This window comes from Nipponia nippon, unplaced genomic scaffold, assembly GCF_047370975.1.
Source record: "Nipponia nippon isolate SJK-2023a ecotype South Korea unplaced genomic scaffold, ASM4737097v1 scaffold_3, whole genome shotgun sequence".
NCBI classification, from domain to species: domain Eukaryota; kingdom Metazoa; phylum Chordata; class Aves; order Pelecaniformes; family Threskiornithidae; genus Nipponia; species Nipponia nippon.
Genome location: NW_028262347.1, coordinates 96,653,855 through 96,681,007, shown reverse-complemented (window position 1 = coordinate 96,681,007; position 27,153 = coordinate 96,653,855). Strand labels below are relative to the sequence as shown.

At 40.5% G+C, this 27,153-nt stretch overlaps 2 protein-coding genes across 2 annotated transcripts in view; both read left to right on the top strand.

Moving 5' to 3' along the window:
* Window positions 1-3,117: 3,117 nt before the first annotated feature.
* Window positions 3,118-14,991, top strand: GHITM (growth hormone inducible transmembrane protein). Its single transcript, XM_087763848.1, has 9 exons — window positions 3,118-3,251; window positions 4,761-4,920; window positions 6,668-6,767; window positions 8,043-8,154; window positions 9,494-9,635; window positions 10,728-10,836; window positions 11,941-12,129; window positions 12,711-12,882; window positions 13,739-14,991. The coding sequence occupies exons 2-9, from the start codon at window positions 4,792-4,794 to the stop codon at window positions 13,824-13,826; spliced, it is 1,041 nt and encodes a 346-aa protein (XP_087619974.1). The 5' UTR covers window positions 3,118-3,251; window positions 4,761-4,791; the 3' UTR covers window positions 13,827-14,991.
* A 150-nt stretch (window positions 14,992-15,141) lies between these two features.
* Window positions 15,142-27,153, top strand: part of CDHR1 (cadherin related family member 1) — an 87,577-nt gene continuing 75,565 nt past the window's right edge. Inside the window, exons 1-4 of the mRNA XM_009465932.2 lie at window positions 15,142-15,455; window positions 19,259-19,290; window positions 20,992-21,084; window positions 25,303-25,762. The gene's annotated coding sequence lies outside the window, so the exon portion shown is untranslated. The remainder of the gene's footprint in view (window positions 15,456-19,258; window positions 19,291-20,991; window positions 21,085-25,302; window positions 25,763-27,153) is intronic.

Below are 27,153 nucleotides of genomic sequence, written 5' to 3'. Positions count from 1 at the left end.
CAGCCTGTGCTGGTGGAGGGGGTTGTTCCTCCCCAGGTGCAGGGCTTTGCACTCCCTTTTGTTGAATTGCATGACATTCCTGTTTGCCCAATTCTCCAGCCAGTCAATGTTCCCCTGGATAGCAGCACAACTATCTGAAGAAACAGCGCATCAGAGTTAAAAAGCAAGTTTTTATGCATGCATTTGGCTGCCATCTCACCAATGAGCCACGCTGTCATGCTGTTATCCGTGCTTTTGTCAGCATGAGCTTGAACTGTAAAAGCACAGCCAGCTGCTTTGAAGCTCTGCAGTAATACCAGGTGGCACAGTGACTGAAGCTATTGCCTTCCTGTCTGAGAGAAACAGTCATGTTGTAGTGGCACCAGCAGATAGGATCCAACCTGCTGGTTTTAACTCTAAAACTCTTAGATGGTTTGGGACTTGTTTACGTAAGAGGCCACTGTTTCATGCACCGATTTCACTAGCTAGAGCATTTACATGTGTTGACCATCTAGTAGAAAAGGAGTATCTGCTAGCAGGCGAGTTTCTGTGAAAAAGCCTCCACAGCTGAATTTGCTGCAGTGTGGGCCCTGTGTGGATTTGGGTTGCTTCTGGCAAAACTATCTATTTAAGAACAATTTAGGACAGAGCTGGATTGAGGATCTTATTTGAAAGTCCCAGGAGATTTTTTTACATGATTACATGCTGTAGTAAGAGAGATGTTTGATTCCTTGCATAAATTATGACTATTAATAACTGAATTATAAATTCAAATATTTATTATTATAATGAAACCTTTAGTACTTAACAATTATAGAGTGTTACAAACTCTGAAATAAACACTAGCAGTCTCTAAATAAACAACATCTTTGTGGCCTGAAACTGGCATTTTTTCTTCCGTTGTAGGAGACCTCAGGGCAACAGACTTCAAAGCTCTGGATTTTCATTTACTCCAAAGGAAAGCAAACAAGCATCAGAGTAAGTAAGAATCAGACCTTGAATCCCATTAGATTTGGTCCCCTCTGATGGAATTTCCACCCTTCTGTTGTGTCTTCTTCTGCTTCATTCTTCTCATTCAAATTCTTCTTCAAGGTCCTATGTGCTGGTGCACTTTTAGACCTCTCTAGTATCTGATCTCTCTTATCTGAGCTTCATTTTGTGAACTAGTAGTTCACTGTATTTCCTTTTTTACAGTTTCAACAAGGAGGCTCCAAGATATAGAAAGGCTAATTTCACCATCTTCAAAAGCGTATCTGTAACTCTCATTCTATTCCTGTACTTAATTCTATATTCAACACTTTTGTTACATTTGTCTTTGATCCTGCTTAAGGCTCTCACAGTCTGTTTTACTTGGCTGTGAAGAACCATGCCCATATGTAGCGTTAAGGCTAAAAGAAATTACAGAGCTGTATTAGAGTGGGGCTGGAAAGGGGCTGCCAAGAGAGTTCTTGTCTGAAGAATACTGTGTTTCTCAATAGTGCCTAGCTCATAGCTCGAACTAGGGTTAGGATTAGCACTAGCAGTGAAAGAACAAGAAAGCCTGAAATGCAGCTGGGATGGGGCTGGAAAAGGGCTTGTAAAGGAGAAATAGGGCTGCCAAAAGAATTCTTCTCCTGGTAATAGTAAGGCTCTGGACTGAGCCATGTCAGGAGCCTTTGGCTCAGCCTAGGTTAGGGTTAGAGCTGGTGGAAAGGAAAAGACAGATCTCCAGTTGGAGTTGAGCTGCCGAAGGAAATGAAGGGTTGCAAAGAGTATTGCCCCTGAGGAATCAATAGTCCCAGGAAGTGCTGCTGTGTCTTTCTTAGGGCTCAGTTTATGATTAGGATTAAGCTTGGAAAAAAGCTCAGAGCTCCAGCTGGAGTGAGGCTTGAAAGAAGCTGCCAACGGAGAATTAGTTTAGCCATAAAGGGGAATGTTCAGCCCCCGGAAGGGCTGGAGTACCCTTGCAAGGCTCTGCCCAGGGCAAGGCTAGTATTAAGGCTGGAAGCATCCATTTCTGTAATTTATGTACACAATACTGTATTTTGTGCTTATCTGGCATGCGGGTACGTGCCTTAAAGCAGGGACTATATCCACATGAAAGAGAGGTATCCAAGGAGAAGTTATCAAAGGGGGAGATTTATCTCCCGGTTCAGACTAGACTGTTATGCCATAAAGGGAAGGAAATAGAAAGGTATTGAACTTTCTGACACCCTGAGAAGGGTAAGACTTAAATTCACACGCAGCAAGTGGTGAAGGTGACAAAAAGGCCGCTAGCAGGGCCAAGGCACGGAGACACAGGCCACGCGCTGGCGGCAGTCTGGCACGCCTTTGGCCGCTGCTGGTGGACCACCGCGGTCGAGCCGCCGTCACTGCGGCCACCGAAGCCCGCTTGGGTGCACTCGCTGCCAAACCTCTCCTCCCTGCCATTTTAAACCCTGCGTCAGCAAACGGAGCGGCTGACAAAATGGAGGGGGAAAGCGCAGAGGAGAAGATGGATTGTCACGCTCCTTGGAGGTGAAGTTAACTTCGGAGGCCTCGCTCGGGGATTTTCACACAGCTCGTGCCACCTGCTGGCAAGCCGGAGCAGTGCCTCGCCGGCCGGGAGGCACGCAGGCCCCGCGGCCCGGGCCGGCCACGCCGCCACCGGGCGGCCCAGGCGGCCCTCCCTGCCCGCAGGGGCCACCCAGCAGCCGGCCATCTCTCTCCCTCCCTGCGCGCACCGAGGGCGCTGCGGTTACAATGTCCAGGGCAGCTGGGACTTCGAGACCGGTATCTGCAGAGGCCAGGCCGGCCGCTGCCGGCTGCAGCTCGCCCCGCGGGGGGCGGCCTCGCCTCCCCTGCCCTCCCTCGAAACGGCGCGGCGGGGGCTGCGCGGCGACGGGGGACACGGCTGCTGGCGGCGCTGCTGGCCCAGTGGCGGGGGCGGCGGCTCCCCTCTGCCTGCTGCTGGGCGCGACGGCGGCGCGGCGGGCAGCGCCTGATTTACGGTCTGCGACGTGCAGAGTTGCGTAAGGCAGAGCCCGGCTTGCGGTAGCTTCCAGAATCTTCCCTGCCCTTATCAAAGATGGCTTCCGCGCCCCTCCCGCAGGCTGCAGAGCGTCAGTTCACCCGGCCTCCTCGAGCCAATGGCGCTTGCGTGGTCTGGAGTCACGTGGGGTGAGCGAGCCAGTTACTGGAAGCGCGCGGAGCAGCTTGACGTCACTTCTGCCTTTGCGGCGTCGTTCCGGGTTTGCGCGTGCAGTGGCGGAGCCGGGCCGGTCGGGCGGAGCGGGCGAGAGGCGGCCAGGCAGGTGCGGGGGGGCGGGGGGACGGCCCGGCGGGGAGCCGGAGCCGGAGCCGGAGCCGGGTCCAGGCCCAGGCCCAGGCCCAGGCCCAGGCCCAGGCCCGGGTCCGGGCCCGGGTCCGGGTCCGGGTCCGGGTCCGGGTCCGGGTCCGGGCCCGGGCCGAAAGCGAGTGAGGGCCCGCGGCCCGGTGCGGGCCTGAGGTGGGCGCTGGCCGCCTCCCCGCCCCCCCCAGGGGTTCTCGCCGCCCTGCCTCAGCTGGCGTGGGTTTCCTCACGCTCTGGTGCAGCAGCGACTTAGCAGTGTTTCGTTACGGCTGTATTTGCTAGTTAATATACTGGAATGTCGATGACGTTTTGTTTTCTTTTTAGTAGTCTGCTGTCGTTCGTTCTTAATCTAATGCTTGAAGTTGTCTTCCTTCAAATACCAGTTTCAAAAAAATAAAAACCAAAATCACAGAGTTGTCACTGTAACTTCCTGCAAACCATCATCCCAGTGGAAAAGTGGGTTTTAGTGGCGGAAACGGGATGTCTCTTCGAAAGTGCTGCCACATACAAACGCAGGATTTCATAACTGAGCTTCAAAACGAAGTGATTTCTAGCAGCAGGATTATTTTCTCTTTCGCTTCTTTATGGTTAATGCTAGCTGGCCAGTGCTGTGGGTGCTCGTTTCTCATGCATGTTTAAAGTTGCCTTTATTTAGAATGCTTTTAAATTACATTGGACACTGCGCACGTAAGCTATGAACAGTTGTTAGAAAAAATGTATTGGTAGCTGGAGTGTCTTGTGATATCAGAGGTTTTTTACAGTCGTAGTTAAAGTATGTGTAACTACAAGGACTTAGGGTTTTTTTATGTGTAATACGTGTACTATTTATGGAAGTAAGCTAGCGGTTTTAATACTATCTGTAGAATACGCAGGCTCGTGTCTGCTTATGCTGTCGATTTGCCTGTGAGTGGTGTCGTTGTTCTCTGGTCAAAACCGCACAAGATGACCTGAACTGTGACCTTGACTGAATACCGTGTCTATAAAGCTAATCCATTCTTCAAAGAGTAGTTTAAAATCTCTCTAAAACTTTATCTACTGCATATGTTGTGCTATTTACTCATTTAGGTTTATACTTAGCTGAAGCCTGTGTAAATTTGGAGCATCTTTTTGAACATCTGTTTGGAGAGCAGAGTATTCCTGCAGTGTTAGGTCTTAAAATGAAAGTTAGTTGCCAACGTAACTCAAACATCAAGTACATAAAGGGTCTTGATGTAATTTATATGTATGAAACGTGGTATGTTCTCTTGTTTTGGGGTAAGTTGTGAGAGATAAGACTCTAATGGAAACAGGAGACAAATATAGATGGAAGTTAAACTGCATATTTAAGAAGGTTCTGGCTCTTATTACAGTACTCTAGTGGTAATACTATTTCTGCTACAGGCTGTAGTGTAGTTGAAAATAAGTATTAAGTGTATCTTGTCTGAAAACCATGTAACAAAACAGTAAAGCATATTTTCTTGTGTACTTGCAGGAACACAGTGTATTAAATTATATAAGCAACCATGCTGGCTGCAAGGCTAGTATGCCTGAGGGCATTATCATGCCACACTATCCGCCCCACCATTACTCAGGCTTCCCCAGCCTTGAGGAACTCCAGTATAAAAGCATACAGGCTGTGGCAGCCTAACCAGGTAAGATAATTATCTAACGGTTCTGACTGCTATTTTAGAGTTGACTGTTTTGCCAAAAGAATTGCTTTTCATGGAGTACCTGTTTGGAATGATCATGAGCCTTCTGCTTGTTCGAGATACCTGCTCTAATTTACTGAAGGAAGAGGGTTACTCAATCAAAAAAATATGGTTTTTAAGAGCAATTGAAATAATATCTTCTGTTCTAATGACTATTTCCCTATTGAAATTACTGGAAAAAAGAACTTAAAGGAAGTAGGTAGTGTTGGACGAGCCTTGCTGTTTAAGGTGGGGTGAGCAGAACTTCTTGTCCGACCTCCTCCTAGCTCCCTGTTTCCAAGTAAGAGTTCTAAATATAATATTAAAATAAAAACTTTCTTTTCAAAGGCTTTAGTCCCAATATGCGTTTAGAGGCATAGCCCAGGTTGGAGCAATTTCTGAACTATGGCAGGATTATCACAGGTTTTACCAGCAATTTTAAAAAGTGAACTGTCTTCTTCCTAAGACGCTGTCTGTGTATTCTTCATTGAGAGAAGATGGTTTATTTTTGCTTTCTGCCCAGGTAACTCACAACTGCTCTTCTGTCATCATCTTGGTGAAAGTGCTGATGGCAAATTCTTCACTTCCTTCATGTTTTCCTCTTAAGCATAGAAAACTGTTTTAATTGTCCTAAGTTTGTAGGTGTGTTGGGGGTTTTTTGTGTGTGTGTGTTTTCTTGTTTGGGGTTTGTTACTTTTTTGTGCTTGTTTTTATTTCTGTGGTGAGTGCTACATAATTAGAGTGTTGGGCTAGATCTTGTTAGATGCAAAACACAACAAAACTGAAGTGCTATGGTAAACTTCCTGAAATTTATTGCTCTAATGGCTGATGATAGCGATGCTTGTAGAGTTCAGGTTTTAGTGTTAAAACAAACTCACAGCTTTGAGTGACCCCTTGGTTACTCAGGTACCTGTATAATAATTTAGAAATTCCTGGGAAAAATAGTATGGCAACTTCAGAAGTTGTTTCTGAACTTAACTACAAGTTTATTCTGTGTTGCTCTTGCAGCTTACTAAAACTTTGAGTAGTGTACTATATTTATTTGGAGCTTGTCAGCCTTAAAAATCTTAAGTTTATAGGTCTTCATTCAAGGTTTGTTCTCTTAAATCAAGGCTAGAGTTTAAAGCAAAGAATTCGTGCTGTTTTTCCAAATTTAGTGTCTGTAAAGTGTAAGTATTGTGCAAGAATATTTTTTTTTCTTACATAAAAGTGTTTATATAGTGTTTTTGTATAGAAAGCAAAATATTTTTTTTACAAAATAAAGAAGTAAAGAGAAGGCTTTTTTTGAAATGTAAAAACAATGGCATTGTTTAGTACAGTGGGACTAGAGCAGAAGATATGCAAACTGAAAACTTCAGCTTCTGAAATTCACTGTATTGGTTCTGTACTTCTAGAATGTGTGTATGTTATTTACAAAGCTTCCTAAAGTTTAATATTCAGTTGTTTTCCTTGAGCACAGTTGCTTCAATACCGTGCTTGAAGACACGGTATAGATGGACTTGGCAGTGATAGGTTGACGGTTGGACTCGATGATCTTAAGGGTCTTTTCCAACCTTGACGTTTCTATGATTCTATGATTCATGTCTTGGGGAGATAAGCACAGATAAATAAGAGACTGTATACCAATTTTAAGTGTAGCAAATAAATCGATAAGAAATGTTTTCTATTTTATTCTATTGACTCTTTCTTATGTTATTTCTGAATCTAACAGTGTTATGCCACCAGAGTAAGAACGGGTGTGAGACGTGGAAAAATTGGCCAGGAAATTAAAGAAGCAGCATTTGAGCCATCTGCAGAAACGGCACTTAAAGGTAGAGTAGTTCTGCTTTAAATACTGAGAATCTTTGAAGCTTAACTTAAAACTCCCTTGAAGGAATCAGTTTTCTTCAGACCATTAAAAAGACTGAGAATATTGTTTCATGTGTAAGTTTGCTTGGTGATCCCCCAGAAACAACTGGAGACAGTTTCTCTGCTTGTCTTTTCTTGTAAAGTTTAAAGCTGCAAATACGTCACAGAATAGAGAAATTTATTGATGTCTCTACTTTAAGCTGCTTTTGAGAATTATTCAGTCAAAAATGGTTGTCTCTTAACGGAGACTTGGTTGCAGGTATTAAAAAAACACGCTAACACTTTGCTACATCTACTTGGCGTACTGCTTAAAGGAAGGACTTTTCTACAGCATGTACAGTTTGCAAAAAAAAAGTTTCTGGTGCTACAGTTATGTAAGGCCTTGGCTTACTATACTTGCTAGTATATCTAGTGTGGATCGTAATTTCAGCGGATTACAAAGGGATTTTTTTAGATAGCGGTGTTCGGTAGAACAGACTTGTGAATGTCCTATCATAGCATTGAATTGGCAAATGGAATATGTGTAGGTTGGCTAAATAGCATCTTGACTATAACACATTAGGAAAAAGTGTAGTCTTAGAGTTACGCAGCTGAAGGTATTTGCTCTCAGCTGCTCTTGCTTCAGTTATAACAATATTTCATGACTGATATTTATATTTGTAGCAGTAATCTGATATGCGGCACATCTGAAAATCAGACAGTAGAAACCGATAGTAAATCATGTGTTGTTGCCAATGAGCTTTGGAAATCCGTTTTTAAACTGATTTGGATCTAATTGCTACCAAAGAGCTCTTCAAGGAGCAAGCATTAAGGGCAGACGAATGAGAGGAAAGGATGCAGTGTCTAGTTTTTCTCCTGTTTATAGCAAGTTGGATAGGAACTGGTATCCTAAATCAGCTGAAAGGTGATCTCTTCTGTTGGAGAACCTGTTAACTGGTTTTGTGTTGGAATTCCTGTCACGGTAATGAAGGTCAGTAAACCTGGCACGTTATTAGCTGGTCTCTTATGTCTTATTCTATTTTATGAAGTTATATTGTATTGCTAGGCTGAATCTAGAGTTTTTCACATGTAGCTTATCAAGAACTGGTAACACAGTGACGTGAAGTTAAGTGGAGCTTTAAGAAAGAATCCTAACATGGATCAGCTATTGCAGATACAACAAAACTCATGTGAGGATGTTATTAACTATCTAAGAAAAAGCATTCATGAGAGTGTGCGCTTTTTTTTTCTTTATACAGCTGATCGCCTGGGGAAATTTATTGTTGCTGGAGGGGCTGCTGTTGGCCTGGGGGCCCTCTGTTATTATGGAATGGGCATGTCCAGTGAGATTGGAGCTATTGAAAGAGCTGTGTAAGTAAGATGACTTACTGTTTTAAGTAAAGAGCACGTTAAGTGAATCTCCCTCCTCTTTATATCTGTCTCTTTAGCTGGCATCACCCAGTGTACACACAGTTGGTTTTGTTTTTTTTTTTTAAGCTCTGAACAGAAAGCCTTCACCTCTGTCTGTGCAGGATTTTAAAGTGTGTGACTGAATGCAAAATTTAAATTACCCAAGCTTAAATGGATATTGACTTAAGTGAGTTCCTTTGTTTTGCTAAATTTATTTGTGAGGAGTGTATAAATATGTCTTACAAGGTGTGCCACAGATAATTTATGAAGGGTAGTCTTTTGTAAAACATATTAAGACCAATTTGCCTGGTGTTCCTGTGAGACTGTTCATCAAACTTTAATACAGCATGTTGGAAAGAGTATCTTCTTCGAATATGCTACTTATCTTGGTACAAGCCCTGCTCTAATAAATGTGTTTTGCTTAAAACTTTGGTGTATTGCTTTTTGGCTAACAAAAACCTGACTGTGATGGCAAAACCATATAGTTACTTAGACTTAAAAGGTGGTTAATGGCAAGCATGGGCTTGGGAGAAATGAGTGCTGGAGACATTTTGCTTTACTTACTCTGCATTTATATTTGGAAGTAACCATCAGTGTTTATATTGAATGCTTTCCAGTTGTAGCTATGAGAAGCGTTTTTGTTGATACAGCTATCTGTAATTTTTTTTTTCTCCACAAGCCTTGAAGCAATGGGTCAAAAGAGTAAAACAGGAGAAAATGTGTGCACTGTGTTTAAGTTTGGTGTTAGCAGGGAAAGCTTTCTGTCCATAGCATGGCCAAATCATACTGCAGAGACTCTCATTCACGTCTAGGTCTGTTGCTATTGTTAGAGCTCTCAAAGTGACGTTCGTGTCTTGTGATGTCAGATAATCATGTGCAGTGTGACTCAGCAATTTGTAAGCTGCTCAGCAGGCTACTTAGTGCCCAGTACACGTTCTGTAGACATTTTTCCTTAAACTGGTTTGTTATATACATACCATTCTCTATTTTTCTATAGTTAAAAAGCATTCGTTATTCTGTTCCTATATATGCTTTCTCCTTAGAATTGAAATATAATTAGCGTTATTTGTAATTTGCAGTGTTTCTAGAGAGTTATGTTACGTTAGACCAGCAAGACTTAAAAGTTCGTACCCCTGTAGTAAGGTAAACTCATGGCAGAAGGTGCTAGACCACACCATTATTATGAAACCTCCCTTATATCCATAGCTATGAATATATTTAACAGCTTGATTTTGTTTTTAGTTGGTCTTCATTCTGATACTGGTAATTGCACAGCTATGTATGACTGCTTATTTTTCAGTATTTGGCCACAGTACGTGAAAGACAGAATTCACTCTACTTACATGTACTTTGCGGGAAGCATTGGCTTGACAGCACTGTCTGCTGTAGCAGTAAGCAGATCTCCGGCACTCATGAGCCTTATGACAAGAGGCTCCTGGCTGGTAAGCTTATGTTATAAAAATAAAAACATTTACTGAGAAAAGACCCCAAATGTGATGGTTGATATAAAAAAACGTGAAGTTTAAGCTACTTGGTGAAAAGTAAGGCAAAACTTCACTTACACTAGTGTCCTTATCCATAAAGACTACTTAAATCGCAAAATATCATTACGATACTTAAGATTTGGTAATTCTAATTACATGCTGACATGCACCTTCTATACTTCTTTGATAGTTTGTCAAAGATAAACTATATGAGCAAAAAAAATGCTGTTATCCTTACCAGCTATATGCAAGTAAGAACCTGTTAGAAATAGCCATCTGAAGCTAATGACCCTATTTCTATCCCTTTCTAAAAATGGAAACTGAGGTCCCTACGCATTCTTACTCCTCCCTGTGCTCTTCTGTGTAGCTCATTGAAGGCTGTCTCCTGTTTGCCAAGGCTGAAATGATACTACTAGGCAAATCATCCAGGCAAACTGCTAACAAAATATGTCTGCTTAGTATATATTCAGTGTGTTAAGTGAAGTGGAATGATAATAGTTAAATGCCAGCACCTACATAATTTTATGGAGGTTAATTTAATAACGCATCCTTAGTGATAAACCAAAGTTGTATGTTTCTGACCAGTTTGCTAGCTGCTGGATGATTCTGCTCAGAATCATCAGTAAGAGGAAGCAATGAGGTTTAAAAATCATTGGCAGCAAAATCATGTGAACTGAGTATTGGCTTTGGGTGGAGAAATATACAAGAAAAAAGTAAGGCTAACATTTTAGGTACCTTAATGAGGATCAGAGTAAGGGGCAGAACCATATGTTCTCATTCTCTTACCTTACATATCTAAGAGATTGTTGCCATCTTACCACTAAACTTTGATTCTTAAAAGACTGAGTAAAAGTAAAATGCGAATTAACTGCAAGCTAGGATCTGCAAAGATTTGACTGTAACCTTACCAGGAGTAAAATTGACAAATGCTCCAGTTATGAATTAGGTTGCTCTTTGAGAATTATGCTATTGATTTTTTTAGACTGGGTGGTTAGAACAGAGGCTGTATTTCCTAATGCTAGCCTGAGCTCTGTAATGCTGTTTTTACAGGCAATAGGTGCAACTTTTGCAGCTATGATTGGTGCTGGAATGTTGGTCAGGTCCATATCCTATGAAAATAGTCCAGCAGCTAAACATCTGGCTTGGATGATGCATTCAGGTATGTGATTTTAGCGATCATAGTAGAGATGTTTGTGCTTCAGTGTTACCAGATTCTTACCTTAACAAAACTGTGACTTTAAGGTAAATTTTTATATACTGCTGTAGGAGTTAAGATTTTTTTTTTTTTTTTTTAGAGACCAATGAGAACTCCTGAATGTCAGAAAGATTTCTTAAACATCCTTAACGCAACTCTAATCTTCTAGAAGTCGTGCTCAAGTTAAACTTGAGTTACGTATATGCCACGTTGAATAGGCCTAATTGGTTTCATGACTGCTTTCTGGCACTATAGCTTCTGTAAGCACTATTGCCTACACTTACCATTTTTCAGCTGTACAGGATAGGAAAGTATTTGAAAACTTGACTAGAAAAATTAGATTTTGGTAGTAAACTGCGGCTTCTTAGATACACGTTTCCATCAGGTATGTAAGCTGTGAGTACGGATCAGTTTCTCACTAATGATACCTACTTCAAATAACAATGGCTATCATTTTTCAAAACTGTTTTGCCAGAAATAACTTATAGTTCAGGAAATATATGTGGATGTTAGGCGCTGGAGTCATATTTGCCTCTCAAGAGCTAACATTTTTACCAAGAAGAAATTGTATTTATTTTAGTGATTGTTATTAAGTTAAAAAACCTAATGTGATATTAATGGACTAGATAGAGGTTTCATACAAGACTCCAGCAAAAAGTCTGACTTACTTGTCTAACTAATTATTGTAGCAGAAATCTGTCCTGTTTTTCAGTGTTGAGTGCTCCTATGGCTATTATCTAGTTGATTAGCCTATACTAAGTATCTCTTACCAGCTCTGTTTTGAACAGATTGGTATGTTGACTTCTGTTAGTTTTTCTTCCAAAGACCAGCTCCTTGAAGTACTTTCCAGAGATGGATAAAAGCAGGTCACGGAATTTAAGGTTGACAATTTATCGTGCTTCCTTCTAGATAGGTGCACAATCAAGTGCATTGGTATTTTGTCACGTAAGTAGCTTAGTTTGAACCATGTTATCTGACCGGAAAAAAAATGAAATTGTTTTGGCAGGTGGTGTTTTTACCGGAACTGTTCCAGACCTTATGGGTGTTGTTTTGTTTTCCTTTGGCTAGGTGTCATGGGTGCAGTGGTGGCTCCTCTAGCCTTCTTGGGTGGTCCTTTGCTGATCAGAGCTGCCTGGTATACTGCTGGAATCGTCGGAGGGCTCTCAACTGTGGCCATGTGTGCTCCAAGTGAAAAATTTCTGAACATGGGAGGACCACTTGGAATAGGCTTAGGCTTTGTTCTTGCCTCTTCAATTGGTAAAATACTGTTTTAATGCTATCAGATAAAGTAGGTTATAAATTTAAGCTGCTAAGATGCAGCTCACGTTTTAATTGCGGCCTGGTCTGTCCAGTTAAGATTTGCCTTAAATAGCCCTTGCAACTGTAGCACAGCAGAAAACACTCTGATAAATTTGTTCTTGCAAACAAACATGAAGTTACAGTTCTGGCAAGTGTTAATCTGACAAATGGCCAGTAGTGGTGGCTTGTATTTTTAGTTACTGCTAGTGACTAGGGAAGACAGTGAACGTGATCTTAGTTCTTGATCCGCTTGTTTTTCTCCCTTATGCATTTCTAGGAATTGTTGTAGTCCTAGGGAAGTACTTTCACATGAAGAAAAGTACATATGATTGGCTAGGGTGTTGAAAATTACTGAATCAAGTTGTATATGTGACATCTTCAGCTCGTTTATTAAAGCTCTTGGTATCAAAAATGCACCACAAATTGAGAATTGAATACTCATTGAAAAACATGTGCTACAGTAACTGAACTTTGATCCAACTCACAGTGGCAGATACACATAGTAGCTTTCTTTAATGCTATTGTACATTCCTCTCCAGGATCCATGTTCTTGCCTCCTACTTCTGCTTTTGGTGCTGGCTTGTATTCAGTAGCTGTTTATGGTGGATTGGTACTCTTTGGCATGTTCCTGCTCTACGATACGCAGCATGTTATCAAGCGTGCAGAAACTATTCCATATTATGGTGCAACAAAATATGATCCAATCAATGCGTAAGTATTCTGATTTACCACAGCTGATCTCACTGTCTGTGTAAGAATTTGCTTCAAGCTATATCAAAGTATGCTTTAAAAACAGCCAGACCTTTTTGTTTACTGTTCAAAAGTGTATTTCTGTTAAATGTGAAGAATCACGGGGTTTGAAAATACAATGCGAAAATAGCTAGTGGAGTTAAAACTGAAACCATCTGCCTGAAATGAGAAGTATGGGATTGAATGTGTGGTGTCGCATGCTTCCAGCAGTACTTTCTAAAACATGGTTTTGTTTCCTAAAGCATTGCTGGGAGAATTTATAGCTGCTTTCTGAAAATATCTGTCAATATCAGCTGAGACAAAAAATGTTAACTATTTTATAGTCACTTAATATTCACGAGTCTTTGTTACTAAATAAAAAGCTTCAACAGTGTGATAGGTAGGGAAAGAAGGATTAATTGACTCTCAGAAAAGACCAAGTCTGACTAACAACCAACTTGCTTGTAAATGTTGTCTGTCTGATCTTAGGTGAATTGTTTACCTCCTTGATTCTGGTTTCTTATACTTGAAATAGAATAATACTGACTTTCTTCAAAATTCTTGGAGATAAACACATAAAAGCACAGTATAAAAGCAGAGGGCTACTGTATGAGAACAGTATACTGTCTGTTAAGATTTCTGTAAATAGTTCCTCCCGGCAGAGATGGTAGAACAAAAATACAGGGTTTTTTTGCCATAGCAAGCACTGAGGACAATCATAGTTGGATTTTGTTATAGATGCTTCATGAAGGTTTTTAAAAATGAAGTATAATGGTGTGAAACACTAAATAATACTATTTCTGTTTAACTATATTGACTTTGATTTCCTGTTTCCTAGGTGCATGGGTATCTACACAGATACACTGAACATCTTCATTCGGGTGGCCACCATGCTTGCCGGTGGTGGAGGTGGCAGGAGAAAGTAAACTGAGACTCCTCTTTGCAGCTGTCTGACAGGCCACCTAGTGCACATACTAAATAAAAATTCGTGGTTACAAGCAGTTTTGCTGCAAGTCAGAAGTTTAAAGCGTTTCAGCATATTGTTTCAGTGCAATGTGATTCAGACTTAATAGTATTTCTTCAAACACTTTCCAGCTCTGTGTTTAAAATAGTTTGAACTGCTTCTAATTGTACATTATTTTGGGAAAGTAAATTATTTTTAATATATGAGTAAAATAGTCTATCTGCTTTTTAATGGGGTTTAACAGCAGTTCAGCTCTTACTTTCTTTTTTTACTGTTACTGCATAGTAAAGGAAGTAATTGCTAAATTGGCATCCTATATGCAGATAGGAATACAAGCTACTTCATGAAATGCGGTTGAGACGCATCAGTGTTCAGTTAAGATTGCATAAATGATATTTTACTGACACGTTAAGAAGAACTGAATAAATTGGATATGGCACTAAATGCGGTAATGACTTTCACCTGGGCAGAAATTTCAGAAAGGTTTAAGCAATTGCCAGAAATGCATTGGATTTGACAGGTGAGGTGACCAAAAAGTATAAAGGAGACAAGATGGGGAAACTATATGGCATTTGCCCCATATGAACTTCAGTCTCTTCCTGGAGTACACGAGAACTCCTTGCTTTAATGTTGACTGGATATAATAGGTAGGTTCTTTTGATACTAGATTTATCAAAGTGTTGAGTAGCCATAGAGGTGTGTCTTTCTTCCAGTGACTAAATTTCAGTATTGTGGATGAAGCCCCGTCCTTCAGAAGAGCTCCTAGTGCTCATCTCCGACAAGCTTGTACAATTGCCACAGAAAGAGGGAATTGAGGATGGCCTGCTGTAAACCCAAGTATCATAAATTTACCATATTGTTGTATGCTTTAGTCTGTTTCTAACTCTTCTCCAAATTGGTATGTTTAGCTTGGTCTAAAAGAAATGTTCCCTATCAGTGAAATTGATTTAACATTAAGAAATTTATATTTACCAAACTCTATTGCTAGATGTTGGAATAAAAGGTGAGTTCTTGGGCACAAGAAAGTTTTGAGCTAATGTCAACAACTCAGACTTTCAGTTTGTGGTAAATATGCTATGTTTATGTATTGACATATGGAACAATAAAATCCTAGCCTCACAAGTTGACTACTCTCACTTTTCCTGGGTTAACAGAAATATTTTAGTACCCCTGCACTAATAACTTGGTGAAGAGTACTATAAATATTTTTTCTTTGGGCTACAATTTCCTTTGTAAAAGAGTGCATATTCCTCTGTAAAAAAAATCCACAAAGATGATTTCCGGTTTCACTGGCTAGCATCTTTTTGGGGATGTTTCCCAGATGGAAGATGCTGATCTATACTTGCTTCAAGTGATTCTGTTAGTGTAACCTGTTGGCTACTGACTACAGCCAGTGCTGCTTTTCTGTCTGTCATGTACTGCAGTATTTTTAGTCTCTTCAATCATAGGGAAGAAACAGTGGATTGTGAAGAACCTTGTTGCAGCTCCTTTGTGCCCAAAGATTATACAGCACAGTCTAGTTCCTGGCACTGTTAACAGCTGAAGGAAAATGTAGTACTTAGATGGAAGAAATCTCTGGATCATGTCAAGTGTAAGTAGCCTGTTTAGAGGGTTTTATCTTTTTCAGCAATTTCATATACTTAATTTTTACATACTGTTGCTGTAGTTGAACACAGCAGTGTGCTTGTCCTCAGATTCTGAAATCTATAGGGAGCTGTCTGACAACAAAACTCTAATATTTGCGCCTGTAATAAAAGAAAACTCGGCAAAACTCCTTTTGTCTCAAGTCTGAGTAGAGCATTCTAGAGGTTGACTATGAACCAAGAGAGGGATCCTGGATTGTTTGAAACAGTAAGGTATGGAACACAATGCCCTACTTAAGGGAGGTGTTTGCATGGAAAGTGAGACCAACAGGAAGGTCTAATAACCTTTTAAGAAAAAACAGGCCAAATAGTGCCTGAGGAAGCATGAGGATTCATTTGTACCTAGTCTTCTGAAAAGATGTGGCTAGACTCCTGTGGATGAGATTATATCAGTAGGAAAATACTGTGTTAGTGCTATCTAGTGTGGGTCTCCAAAAAGGGAAAAACAAGATTTAAGAGATGTTCCTTTACATTTGAAGTCCTAAGTGAAGAATTAAGATTTATATTAATTAAGACAGCTCTAATTTGGGGAGTAGCGAAAATCTAAAATGTGGTAGTTTGATAGGCACAAGAACAGGTGCCCATTTTTTCAAGGAGAGCATCTGTCAGAGCTTGTGCTGGCTTACTGTCAGGCTACTCTTGGAGTGCAGACAACTTGAAAACTTTCTAGAACTAAAAAATTGTTTAGATTTATCAATAGAACTCACTAGGATGATGTTACTGTGAGCAATTTCTTTTATTTTTTTCCCCTCAGTTGAGAGGGAACTTGAGAGATTCTTTTAAGATTCTTTTAAGCAAGTATTAGCGTCCATTAAGTGTGTCTTGCTCAGCAGCTTTGAGAGCAAATACAGCTGAGAGAATTTTTTTTTTTGTCTCCTCCTAAACACCAAATACTTTCAGAAGGAAATTAGATACTTTATATCCTAAATTTCAGATCTGTAAAAGCTGATCAACACTGTGGTTAGACCCTCTAATTCTTAATGCCCTATTTCATATGCTTCTGTAAACTAGGAAGGGAAAATAGTTGTTACTAGGAGGGTATAAACTCATAGAAATCCAAAACTAGCTGAGGAGTAAAGCTTAATTTGTTTTCTTGAATAAGGAATGTTACTTAATTTATTTTGCAGACTTTATTTTGCCTTCTCCTTAGGGGGCTCTCGTTCACCACGTTTTTGACAGTTGGTTATAAAGTCATAAGAGGTTCTTCTTTTTCCTCTTTTGATTCATTGTTGGGTCAGGTTGAAAAGGGTTATATGGTTATATGTAATTGTATTCCCTTATTGACTTCTAGTAAAGACACTTATTACAGAATTTTGCTGGGTGTTTTTAAATAACTATTTTTAAGGGGAGTGAGAGAAATCAGTCATGAAAGCAAGCAAGAGCAGATATTTTCATGGTTTCTTCTTTCAAGTAAAACTCATATTTAAGGAAAAGACAATTTTCATGTTTTTGCATGAGATTTAAGAATTTTAGTACTGTTTAGTGAGAAGAAGCTTAAGCAGCTGCTTAACTGACAACAAATACAGGAGAAAGACATATTTGTGTGTAAGCATAGCAGGAAAAAAAAAAGGGAATCATAAGTTTCTTTAACCAGAAAGAGAACTGTATTATAGTCATGATAAAATAGGGTAGAACCCAGAAACACAGTTGAAGGGGGGGAAATTTCAAAACTTGCCACAGGTTAATGGGGGTTGTGGTTAGTTCTCTTGAAGTTTTCAAGTCAATTTTGGATCTCGTGCTATAGTGTGGTGGTTACTGGGAGCAGCGTTTTGGTAGAAATTATGCAGGAGGTTGGGCTGGATGGTCAACTAACGGCCTTTTTAGGCTTGAGATGTAAAATCTGTTTAGTAATCACACAGTAGTGGCACTTGAGAGTCTATTTCATCAGTTAACTGAAGCAAGTCTGTCAAAACCACTTTATTCACTTGGGCTATAGTTGCATCCATGAATTACAAGGGAGGAAAGTGGGGGTGAGGTAGAAAAGGTTTTCTGGGTTTTGTTTTGTTTGTTTTACAGACAGTAAAGTTGAGAATCTACAGTTCGGTGGTTGCAGTGCATTCAGTCACATTGGTAGCTCGTACTGATAAAGGTGGACAAAGATTTGTGCCATGTTTCCAGGTTGGTTAGTCAGGTAGTCCCAGGCAGCAGGAATTGCTTCAAGAGCAACATGGTTGATCTTTTGCCCCTGTGCCCTTTCACACTGGAGTATGCATTAGCGGCATCTAACTGGGGCAGTGGGGCAGACGTGGGTGCTGGGTGGGAGTAGTACTTTCCTTGGCAGAGCGTGTGTAAGTACAAAGGAGACAAAGAGCTGCACCAAAAAAAGTCAGCTGAAAGTGTAGTATTTCCAGGAGACATGGGGATTAAAAAGCTAAGAGCTCCCTCCTCCTCAGGTTCCACCTGTGGTTCAGGGAATTAGCTAATTGTAAATGCCACCTAAGATACAGTGGGAGAAGTGGGAAGGCAGAAGATGTTCTTAAGCAAACTGAAAATGAAAGACTAGAAGCAATGAACTAGGGTCATCTTCAGACTCGCCCAGAAGAAGGAAAAGTCTTTAACAAATAAGGTCGAAGAGTACAAAATTGTAAGACAGAAGTGTGTCAGGGGAGTGGTTGGAGAGAGGAGATGGAATGAAAACACAGGTTACTATATAGCCTGCTAACCTGTGACTTTAGATCTAGTCTGACAGCTGGAAGTCTAAGGCATTTGTACAATAGTCTTTAAGGCATTAATTTTATGAAAGGAGCAGCAAATGTTGTATTACGTCTTTGCAGTTGAAAAAACGCTGTTGCTGTTTGCCAAGGTGAGTTGGGGGCTGGGAAGGAAACTGAGTGCAGAGGTAAGTATTTCTGAATCGTCCAGGGGAATAAGGGAGGCATCCTCAGATTCACATTACTAATACTTCATGTTCAAAAGCCACAAAGGATATCTCTCAAAATCTTGAAAAAAGTAGTTTGAGTTCTTGTTGTTAAATTAAGGCATGCTCCAGAGTGTTCTTTTGCACTTGCCAAAAAGAAACTAGATAAACTCTTAAAATTGCAGTCTTCATAGAGTCATTATTTCTGGACATGGTATGCTAATGTATTTAAAATACCCATTAATATTTTGTTAAAAGCTCATGCCGTTCTAAGAAGAATCTGCATTTTGTATATAAGAATTTTTTCTAACCAGGTTGAAGCAGCTGCTTGTGGTATAAGGACAATAAAACTGTTGGAACAAATGGTCTTGTTAAATTTAGAGATAAATGAAACTAATTTTTGAGCTGTGAGAAGGCAGGGAGCATTAAGAACTTTCAGGATACAAAGTTAATTTACTTCAACATAGACTAGTTATGGTGAACCAACGTAGTTCTCCAACGTAGTCCTCTGGAGTGTGTGCCGGCCTCCGTTTTCAAGGGGGGAGGGTACGTTGTGTAGAAACTGCAGGCTGTAGTTGTATTCACTGTATTAGAGGAAGTAGTGACAGTGTCTGGGATATAGTAACTAGTAAAGACCAGAATGAAAAGCAAGACAGATTATCATTTCACCTAGCAGTTTATGGTGAGTTGATAATCACTTAGGAGACTGCCCTGCCCTGGAGCAGGCTTTAAAACATCTTTCACAGAGCTTTTTCAGCAAGTGTCCTGCCACTCCTCAGTTTGTGCCCTGCAAGTAAAGCCTTTGCAGAGCTGGCAGCTGACATGCCTGTGAGTCTTGCATGTGGTGTTTGTGATCTCTAAGCTCTGTGTGTTCACTCTTTTGTCTCTTCACAGGTCACTCTTCTGGATAGCCTTGCTCTATTAAGGTGGGGCTTGTAGCTGTATTTATTTTGCTTGTTTTTAACTTTCCTCCTGCAGGCAGCATGGTGAAGATGGAGTAACAGATGTGTCCCCTTTTCCCCTGGTTTCTTATGTGATTTCTCTCTCCAGTCTTTCAAGGCCTTAGATGTGATGAGGGCCAGTTTACCTGGTAGCTGTAGGCTTCTAAACAGAGAGCGTAGCGAAACAAGGCAAGGCTTCAGTCCAAAAACATTTACACTGGATGCAGTGCTAAGTGTGCTATGCGTGAGGGAAAAGTTTTCTTCTTGTGGTAGTCTGGTCCTCTAGTTCAAGCAAGATGTGATTTAGGAAACTGCTTTTGACAGCTAATCTGCCAGAGCTCACACCTCCATGACGGGGTGATGAGAGGAGCTGTGTAACCTTCTTGTTATGGAAGCAGAACTGTTTCTGCTGCATGTCACTTCTTCCCACAGAGTGGGGAAAAACACAGGCGCCTAAACAGGGAGGGTTATCTCTCTTGCCATGTACCATGGCTCTAAAAGATTCGTTCTTCTTTCAGCTGCTGCTTGAGAAAGCAGTTTTTCTTTGCTTTTTCCTTCTTTCGGAAAGATGATAGAAGAATACAAGACACTATTGGGTCTTTCATACAAAATAACTAGTCTGGTTGCCCAATGTTTAGTTCCAGAAAACTTAGTATGAGGAAATGAAGTGGTACAATGACAAATGTCTGGGCAGGCATCTCGCTCTTCTTTTTCCTGAATAGATAAGGCGTTTAATTTAGCTGGCAAGCCTCCAAAGCAGAAAATACTCTGCAGCTGTCAGCCTCTAGGGCTTCTGGAAAGACTTTGTGATTGATCTTCATATTGATCTCTTTCTTAAAAACAGATAAACCCTGTCTGTACTGATCTGACAGGAGGTGGTTTCAGGGATAGCAGAGGGAGTTTGTCCTTCTGAGTGGGTATAAATGCTGTTGGCCACTGTGGCCTCTTCCCGACTCTTCTGTACATTGTGGTTATGCTGATTGTTTAACACAACCAAAATAAGTTGGTAATATGAAGTCCAGAACCTGAACTAAGGCATTTAGAAGCTACGGCTGCCTGCATTTCTATAACAGTATGAGTTTCAACTTCTCTTCTTCCTGCCAGCTCCTCCAGAGAGATATTTGTCTGAGGAGAAAGTTCCATTGTTTGATTTTAGTGTCATCTAGCATGAGCTAAAATCCTATGACCAAGTTCACTGGGCACCATTTCAATGCAATGAACACAGTCTGTCCCGCAAAGCATTTGTGGTCACTGCAGTTGTATTTATGTGACTAGGAACAAGTGGAAGAAAAAAACACGTACTTCATCAACAATGGTTTTACTTTTAGCTAGAAAATGTTGATGAGATAGGAGAATTCTGAAGCCTCTATTGAGAGCCCAAGTTTTGTCTGAATCCGTCTCCAAAATAGACATAAATGATAGGAGAGTGAGCTTTTTGCATTTCAGCTCAGCTTTTATTTCTTCTCATTCCCTTGGGGCTCAAATATAAATTGCAAACATCTGGAATTTTGTTTCCTTGCATTGTCTTGGGGGGGGGGAGGAATCTGATAAGTCACTCTTGTTCTTACAAGTTCTTCAAAAATCCTGAAGGGGATGTATTGCTTTAAGAAATGCAATTGTTCGTTTTTTGGTTTTGCAGTTTGGGGATTGTTTTTTTACTTTTTTTTGTGGCATCATTTTTCTTAGAAAAGATGGTGATGGATGAGCATGTATTGTACTGCTTAGGAGGAAAAAGTGACATTCATCTCTGGACGGACCATCGCTGCAGTCAGGAATAAGGTGAATTGGTAGTGATGGTAGATGCGTACCATCCTGCGTCCAGTCTAGGTGGGATGGTGCAGTGATTTTAGTCTGGCACTTAATAAATGAAGACCTATAACTCAAAAGCCATTACCTTGGTACAAGTAAATTATCATGCCTCTGCTATCTCACCATTGAAGTGCTGGTAAGTTAGTGTCTAAGAAGTCCAGTACTTCTGTAGATACTTAGACCACCGTACAATTTATAAAAATGTCTAACTAGTATTTTTCATGGAAGTTACATTTAATCGTGGATTTTCCAGTTAAATACATAATTCTATTTTTTTTCATTGATAGTGGTCAGAAGCTTTCCCTCTGCCCCACACAAATTCCTTCTTGGCCAACTCAGTTTCCAATAAGATGATGTTGTCATGCTATTTCTCTAAATGAAACTGTGGTAATTAAAAAACAAATTTCCAGTAATTCTTTTTAGTGTTAGGACCACTAGCAAGAAGTGGGAATACATAATATATTACAAGATTGCTCCTTCATAAAAAAAAAGAAAAACACTATCTTTCAGTTAAAGCTTAGCTCCTGCGTACAAGTTAGTAAAAAGAAATGCCTTACAAAAGAAGCTTAATGACGGTGTCTGCAAGAGCAGACCAAGCAGCGTCAAAACTGAGTGAAGGAGTTAACAAAGATAGCATGTCTTTCTGAACCTCTTCCCATTCATCATTGGCAAAGGAGAGGTTGCTAGATCTAAAGTCATCACTCTGAGACATGTTGGGTATGTGTGAACGAGACATATGTGTTTCTAGAGTGTGTCAGTTTTGTGTTTACACTTGTGTTCAGAGGCTGTTCTTTCTTGGTAAAATGGCAGTTGGTGAATGCTGGGTTAATGACTGATCTCAGAGCCCTGTGCGAGCAGGTTATTTGCCTTTGTAGCAGCTGGCCTTCCAGTGCCAGATTACAGGTCTGAACAGGCATCCTCACGGAGGGCTACCACAGATTGATGTACTGTTTCCTGTGTCGTAAGAGCCCACCTCCACTTTTATTATGATGACTAAAGGTCACTAAGATGGTTGAATGTTGAAATAAAAATCCAGTTCTTACTTAAATACTACATGGAAGAGTTATTTAAATGCCTTTTTTTTTTTTTTTTTTCTTTTTCTCCAAAATGACTCCATTTCAAAATTTGAAGTGAGCTTATGGCAACTGGTTCTAAATTCTGTTTGCTATAAACTGAAGATCATTTATCAAAGAAAAAATAAGCTGCCTTACCAAATTCTTTTCAAATATTGAAGAGTTAAAAAAAAATTGTCCTGCTCTTTAATGCCAGCAGAAATAGGGAGGAGTCATCTTTGCCTTTTGGAGAGCAAATCAAGTTGTACAAAGGCACCAGGCATGTCAAGTGTTATTGTTTTATAGGTGTACTATTACATAGGTTTCATGAAGGCCAGTGTGTATTACCTTAGCTTCTAGCAGTGTTAGAGGTGGGGCAAGTTGGATGAAAATTGCAAAGCTAATTACATTAAATATTTTCATAAGGTGAGATCTAAATTTCATCTTGTATTCTGCTGTGCAAACAAAATATATACATAGAATTATAGAATCGTTAAGGTTGAAAAAGACCCTTAAGATAAAGTTTAACTGTTAACCTATCACTGCCAAGCCCACCACTAAACCATGGCCCTAAGCATTACATCTACCCATCTTTTAAATACCTCCAGGGATGGAGACTCAACCACTTCCCCGGGCAGCCTGTTCCAATGCCTGACTACCCTTTCGGTGAAGAAGTTTTTCCTAATATCCAACCTAAACTTCCCCTGGCGCAGCTTGAGGCTGTTCCCTCTCGTTCTATCGCTTGTTACCTGGCGGAAGAGACAGACCCCCACCTCACTACAACCTCCTTTCAGGTAGTTGTAGCGAGCAATAAGGTCTCCCCTCAGCCTCCTCTTCTCCAGCCTAAACAACCCCAGCTCCCTCAGCCGCTCCTTATGAGACTTGTTCTCTACGTGAGGCAGGTTTGGCCTTCTTGCTTATACCAGCTGACTGTGAAGAACGCTTTCTTAGGAAAATAACCAATTTATATGCTTGTTAAAAGATTTGAAGTAAATTATTAAAAATTATGCAGCTGCTTATTTAGATCATGATTTAAAGTAGAATTAATTGAAACATCATAGAAATCCTCAGAAACATCAGCTGTAGTCAATATTTAGGATCAGATTTTAATTTAATTGTAGGATAAACATATGCCTTGTCTTTAATGTTCTTTGGCACACGTAACAAAATAAGGAATTCCTGTAAAAGGTGGGGAATTTTTAGCCATTTTCTGTTTACATATCATTGAGTCATGCCTGGACCTGCAAAAAGTCCCACAGAGTTTATTGGTCATAATTACGTGTGCCAGTTGTCCTTTTTATATACATATGAAACAACACAGAAGCACCAGCTGTAGTGCTGAAAAGGAAGGAAATGGAAAATTAGCAGGCGGGAGAAATGAGCTGAACGTGCTTTCAAGAGCAGCAGTTACAGGACTAGGTGGAGCATGTTTGATAGCCAACTGAATGTGTGCCCTTTGGGAAAGAAGTCAAGATAGCCAAGGGCATAAGGCAGAGGAAGAGCTCTGAGAAAGACACAGTCAAGAAGCCCGCTGCTACCACTGTCCTGTGACTTACGAAGGAGCAGTAGGGATAAGTATTAGAAGGAAGAAAAATCAGCCCTTGTGGTAAAGGCAGGCGTTTATGCTAGCCTACATAATGGATAACCAACACCTGCATAGGATCTTAGCAACGGAGGGAGGAAGGAAGGAAGGGTAGAGCTGGTGACATCAAAGAATAACAGCCTACCACAACAGCAAGGAGTTCATGAGTGCCAGGGAAATGGGGACACTGTGAGCTGTATAGGCAGGAGTTAAATGAGCAGAGCCTTGCAAAAATCACAAATGAAAAACGTACTCCCCTCATTCTCTGGTAGGTGAATCTGGTGTATTAAAATTATGAATATGAATATTGAAAGCAGAATAAGCAGGTACTGAGCTCTGTGAATGTGAAAAGAAGTGTTTGTACTTCCTTCAGGTATGCAAAAAGTAGTAGTGCCTTGTAGGCAAAAGCTGTATTTTTAAAAAATTGATGTGACAGTTATGGTTGTATCAGCCAACTTTCATGAACCTTTCCTTGGGGAAATAATGAATGTGTACAAATGTGAAACAAGATTAAGAGTAGATATTGAAATCTGCTTTTTTAAATCATAATTTAAAATTGATTATTTGAAGCACTTTAAAGCGATGTCTTCCGTGGTGCATGGGGGCGTAGTACAACTTATTGTAGTCCTAGTCTATGAGATGCTAATTTAATTACAGGCTCAACTTTTGCCATAGCTGTAGTGTTCCTTAGTATATTTGCCATACTAGAAGTCCCCTTGTAAAGCGGGGGATTTTAACAAACACTTGAGTAGATAGCAACAAAAAAACAACAAATAAACCAAAACCCACATTAACTTGAGCCACTTTTAGCCTTCCAGCCGTAATTAGGCATGTCACTCTGAAGTACGTGGATGTATTTGTTGGTATATGCAGAACACAAGGCCTGCGCATACAAGAAAGGAAGGGAATGGAAAACTGCAGTCATGAGGAGGGATGGGGAAGTAATCTTGCAATATATGGGTTTCAGTTGATGGAAGGCAGTTGATGGGAGTTGGCATGGCTACAGCAAGGTGAATGTTTGTGATGAACAGGGCAGGTAGCAAGGGTGTGCTGTGAAACTGAAGCAGGGCTGCCGCTGCAGCCAGGGAGGGCGTGGGCTTCCTGGCAGCGGGCAAGAGCGGCTTCGGCTCGGTGGGGAGACTGGTGATGGTGAGACAAACTTTTCTGTCTCTCAATGGACAGCTCCGACTTCTTACAAGATTTCAAAAGCTAACTCGTTTCAGCTTCGTGTATGCATCAGCAGGTTTCTAGCCATAACATATTATGCAAGATTATCCTGCATGGATAATTTAGCCCATGTCATGAGTGGGAAACTTCATGCTTGAACTTTCTCTCCCATGAGGAATAATGGTAGAGTCTAAGCATGTATATGATCTGATACTGGTTCAAAAAAAAAGAACACTTACTTAGGTTTTCATGCACTTGTATTTTATCGAAAAGTCAAAATATTTCTGCCACAAAGCAGACTCATGCCTTGGGAAAAAATAGTTTAAGTGGGGAAAAAAAAAATCAGTTAAACAGTTGCAACAAAAAATGTTGTTCACCTATTACCAGGTCATAATAAAGGAAGAAGGACACTGGGGCAGAACTGGATGACAGAGAGAGAAAAAGGCATGGGAGTGGCAGAAGGGAAGAAAGCAGTATGAAAAGAGAACAGACTCAAGGGCAGAAACTGAAGGTGACTATAGATACCAGGTGAGGAAATATTTAAAAAGCTAACCTAAATGAGCATAATTACTGGCACGGATGTGCTGAGTAGGGGACATAGGCAGCCAACAATGGCAAAGGTTATAGGCAGATTATGTGAAATAAAGCTTAAGAATCCAAGAACGTAAGACTAAGGATAATATCTCTTATAGAAGGTGATGTGTCTTCAGCAGAATGGATGAGAGTATCTAGGCTGCAGATGCTGTACACACTAGGGAAGAGAAAATACAGAAATTGACTGTTCTGCCACGCTCTGGAGTAACGATCACTGATCCTATTCGGTCTGAGGGCCAAAAACACTTTGCAGGTAACATCTTCCTATGTGCTCAGCCAAAGCTGTGGAGATAGTGGCAGCCTCCCTTGGTAGCAAGCAGACTTGGAGGTTTGTGGGCAATACTTCAGACTCATCTGGCGAAGTCCTTTGTGCTCACTTTTGGCGCGATAGCTTTTCAGCATGTGGTTGGTTTGGCTTCTCCAAACTCAGAATGAGAAATACAAGAGCAGGCTGAAAGGCAGAAGTGTAAACCATTTAAAACTGTTCCCCCGGGCAGACAGCAGAGCTTCCCACCACCTGCTCTGTTTCCCCTCTGGGGGGTATTTCAGTGTGCAGTGATAAGTATACAGGTTTGCTTCATTTTCCGTCACAGTAGCTGGAAGGCTTGGATTGTTGTAAGAGAGGAGACCAAGTAGCAGCCTGCCTCTTCCAAGCAGAAAACAAATGGGGCATCCAAGTTGCAAATGCTTTCTTGCTTAGGGTGGATGGTAAAGTTACAATGCTGTTATCTATATTTAGAAAAATAAATCTTTGTAAACATTCCTGTTGCCAATATTCTGTTGTAATTATTTCAGAAGAAAAACGTTTCTCTTTTTGAGGTAGGTGTTGGCAGCAGCTGTAGTGCATTTAACATTCCGGCACTTTCGCAGTTTAATTAAATGAACATAGCTGGAAATGACCGTAGCCATCATGTGATGAGGTTCTCTTATGCAACTCATTTCCCATCTTACCTGGTTACCTTCCTCTTCTGTATTCATTTTTTATTTCTTATCGTGCACACAGGAAGAGAAGGTGATGGTTCTATTCAATGCTAAAAATACATGAAAAATTCTTTGGGTATAAAGTCTTATAGGTTTGAGTTAATATGTGCCTTTTATGAGATTTTTTTTTTTTTTTTTTTTTTTCATTTCTAGTTCACCTTTATGGTTAAGGAAGAAAGCCAGTTGGGTGAGGCAGCTGCCATTTTAAGAGGCATAGCTAAGATGCACTCAGTGATGTGATTTTTTTTTTTTATTTGTTATTTTTCTGTTTTCAACAAAGATATCCTAGCATCAACAGAGTCATTCTTGGGGAGAGGTGGGGGGAGATGGTAGTCATTTGTTAAGAGAAGCATGAGAAGACCTTGAGTGTAAATTTGAGAAATAACCGTCTTAAAATCAGTGAAATTAAAATTGTTTCGGGGAGTAAAAAGCTTTAAAATGGTCAGAACAAGTAACAAGATTTTTTTGGATGAGAGCTTTAACCATTTATCATTAGAGAGACTATGTCTTTTGATAACAAACCAGTGGTTCTTTTTTCTGGTTTACCATTAAAACATTCTGTTCACATGGTTGCTACCTATATATGGTTATGCTAAGTCAGAAAATTGACTTGTCAGTAAAGCAAGGCCTTTCATTTCTTTTTCCTCCAGCAAAACCAAAGCA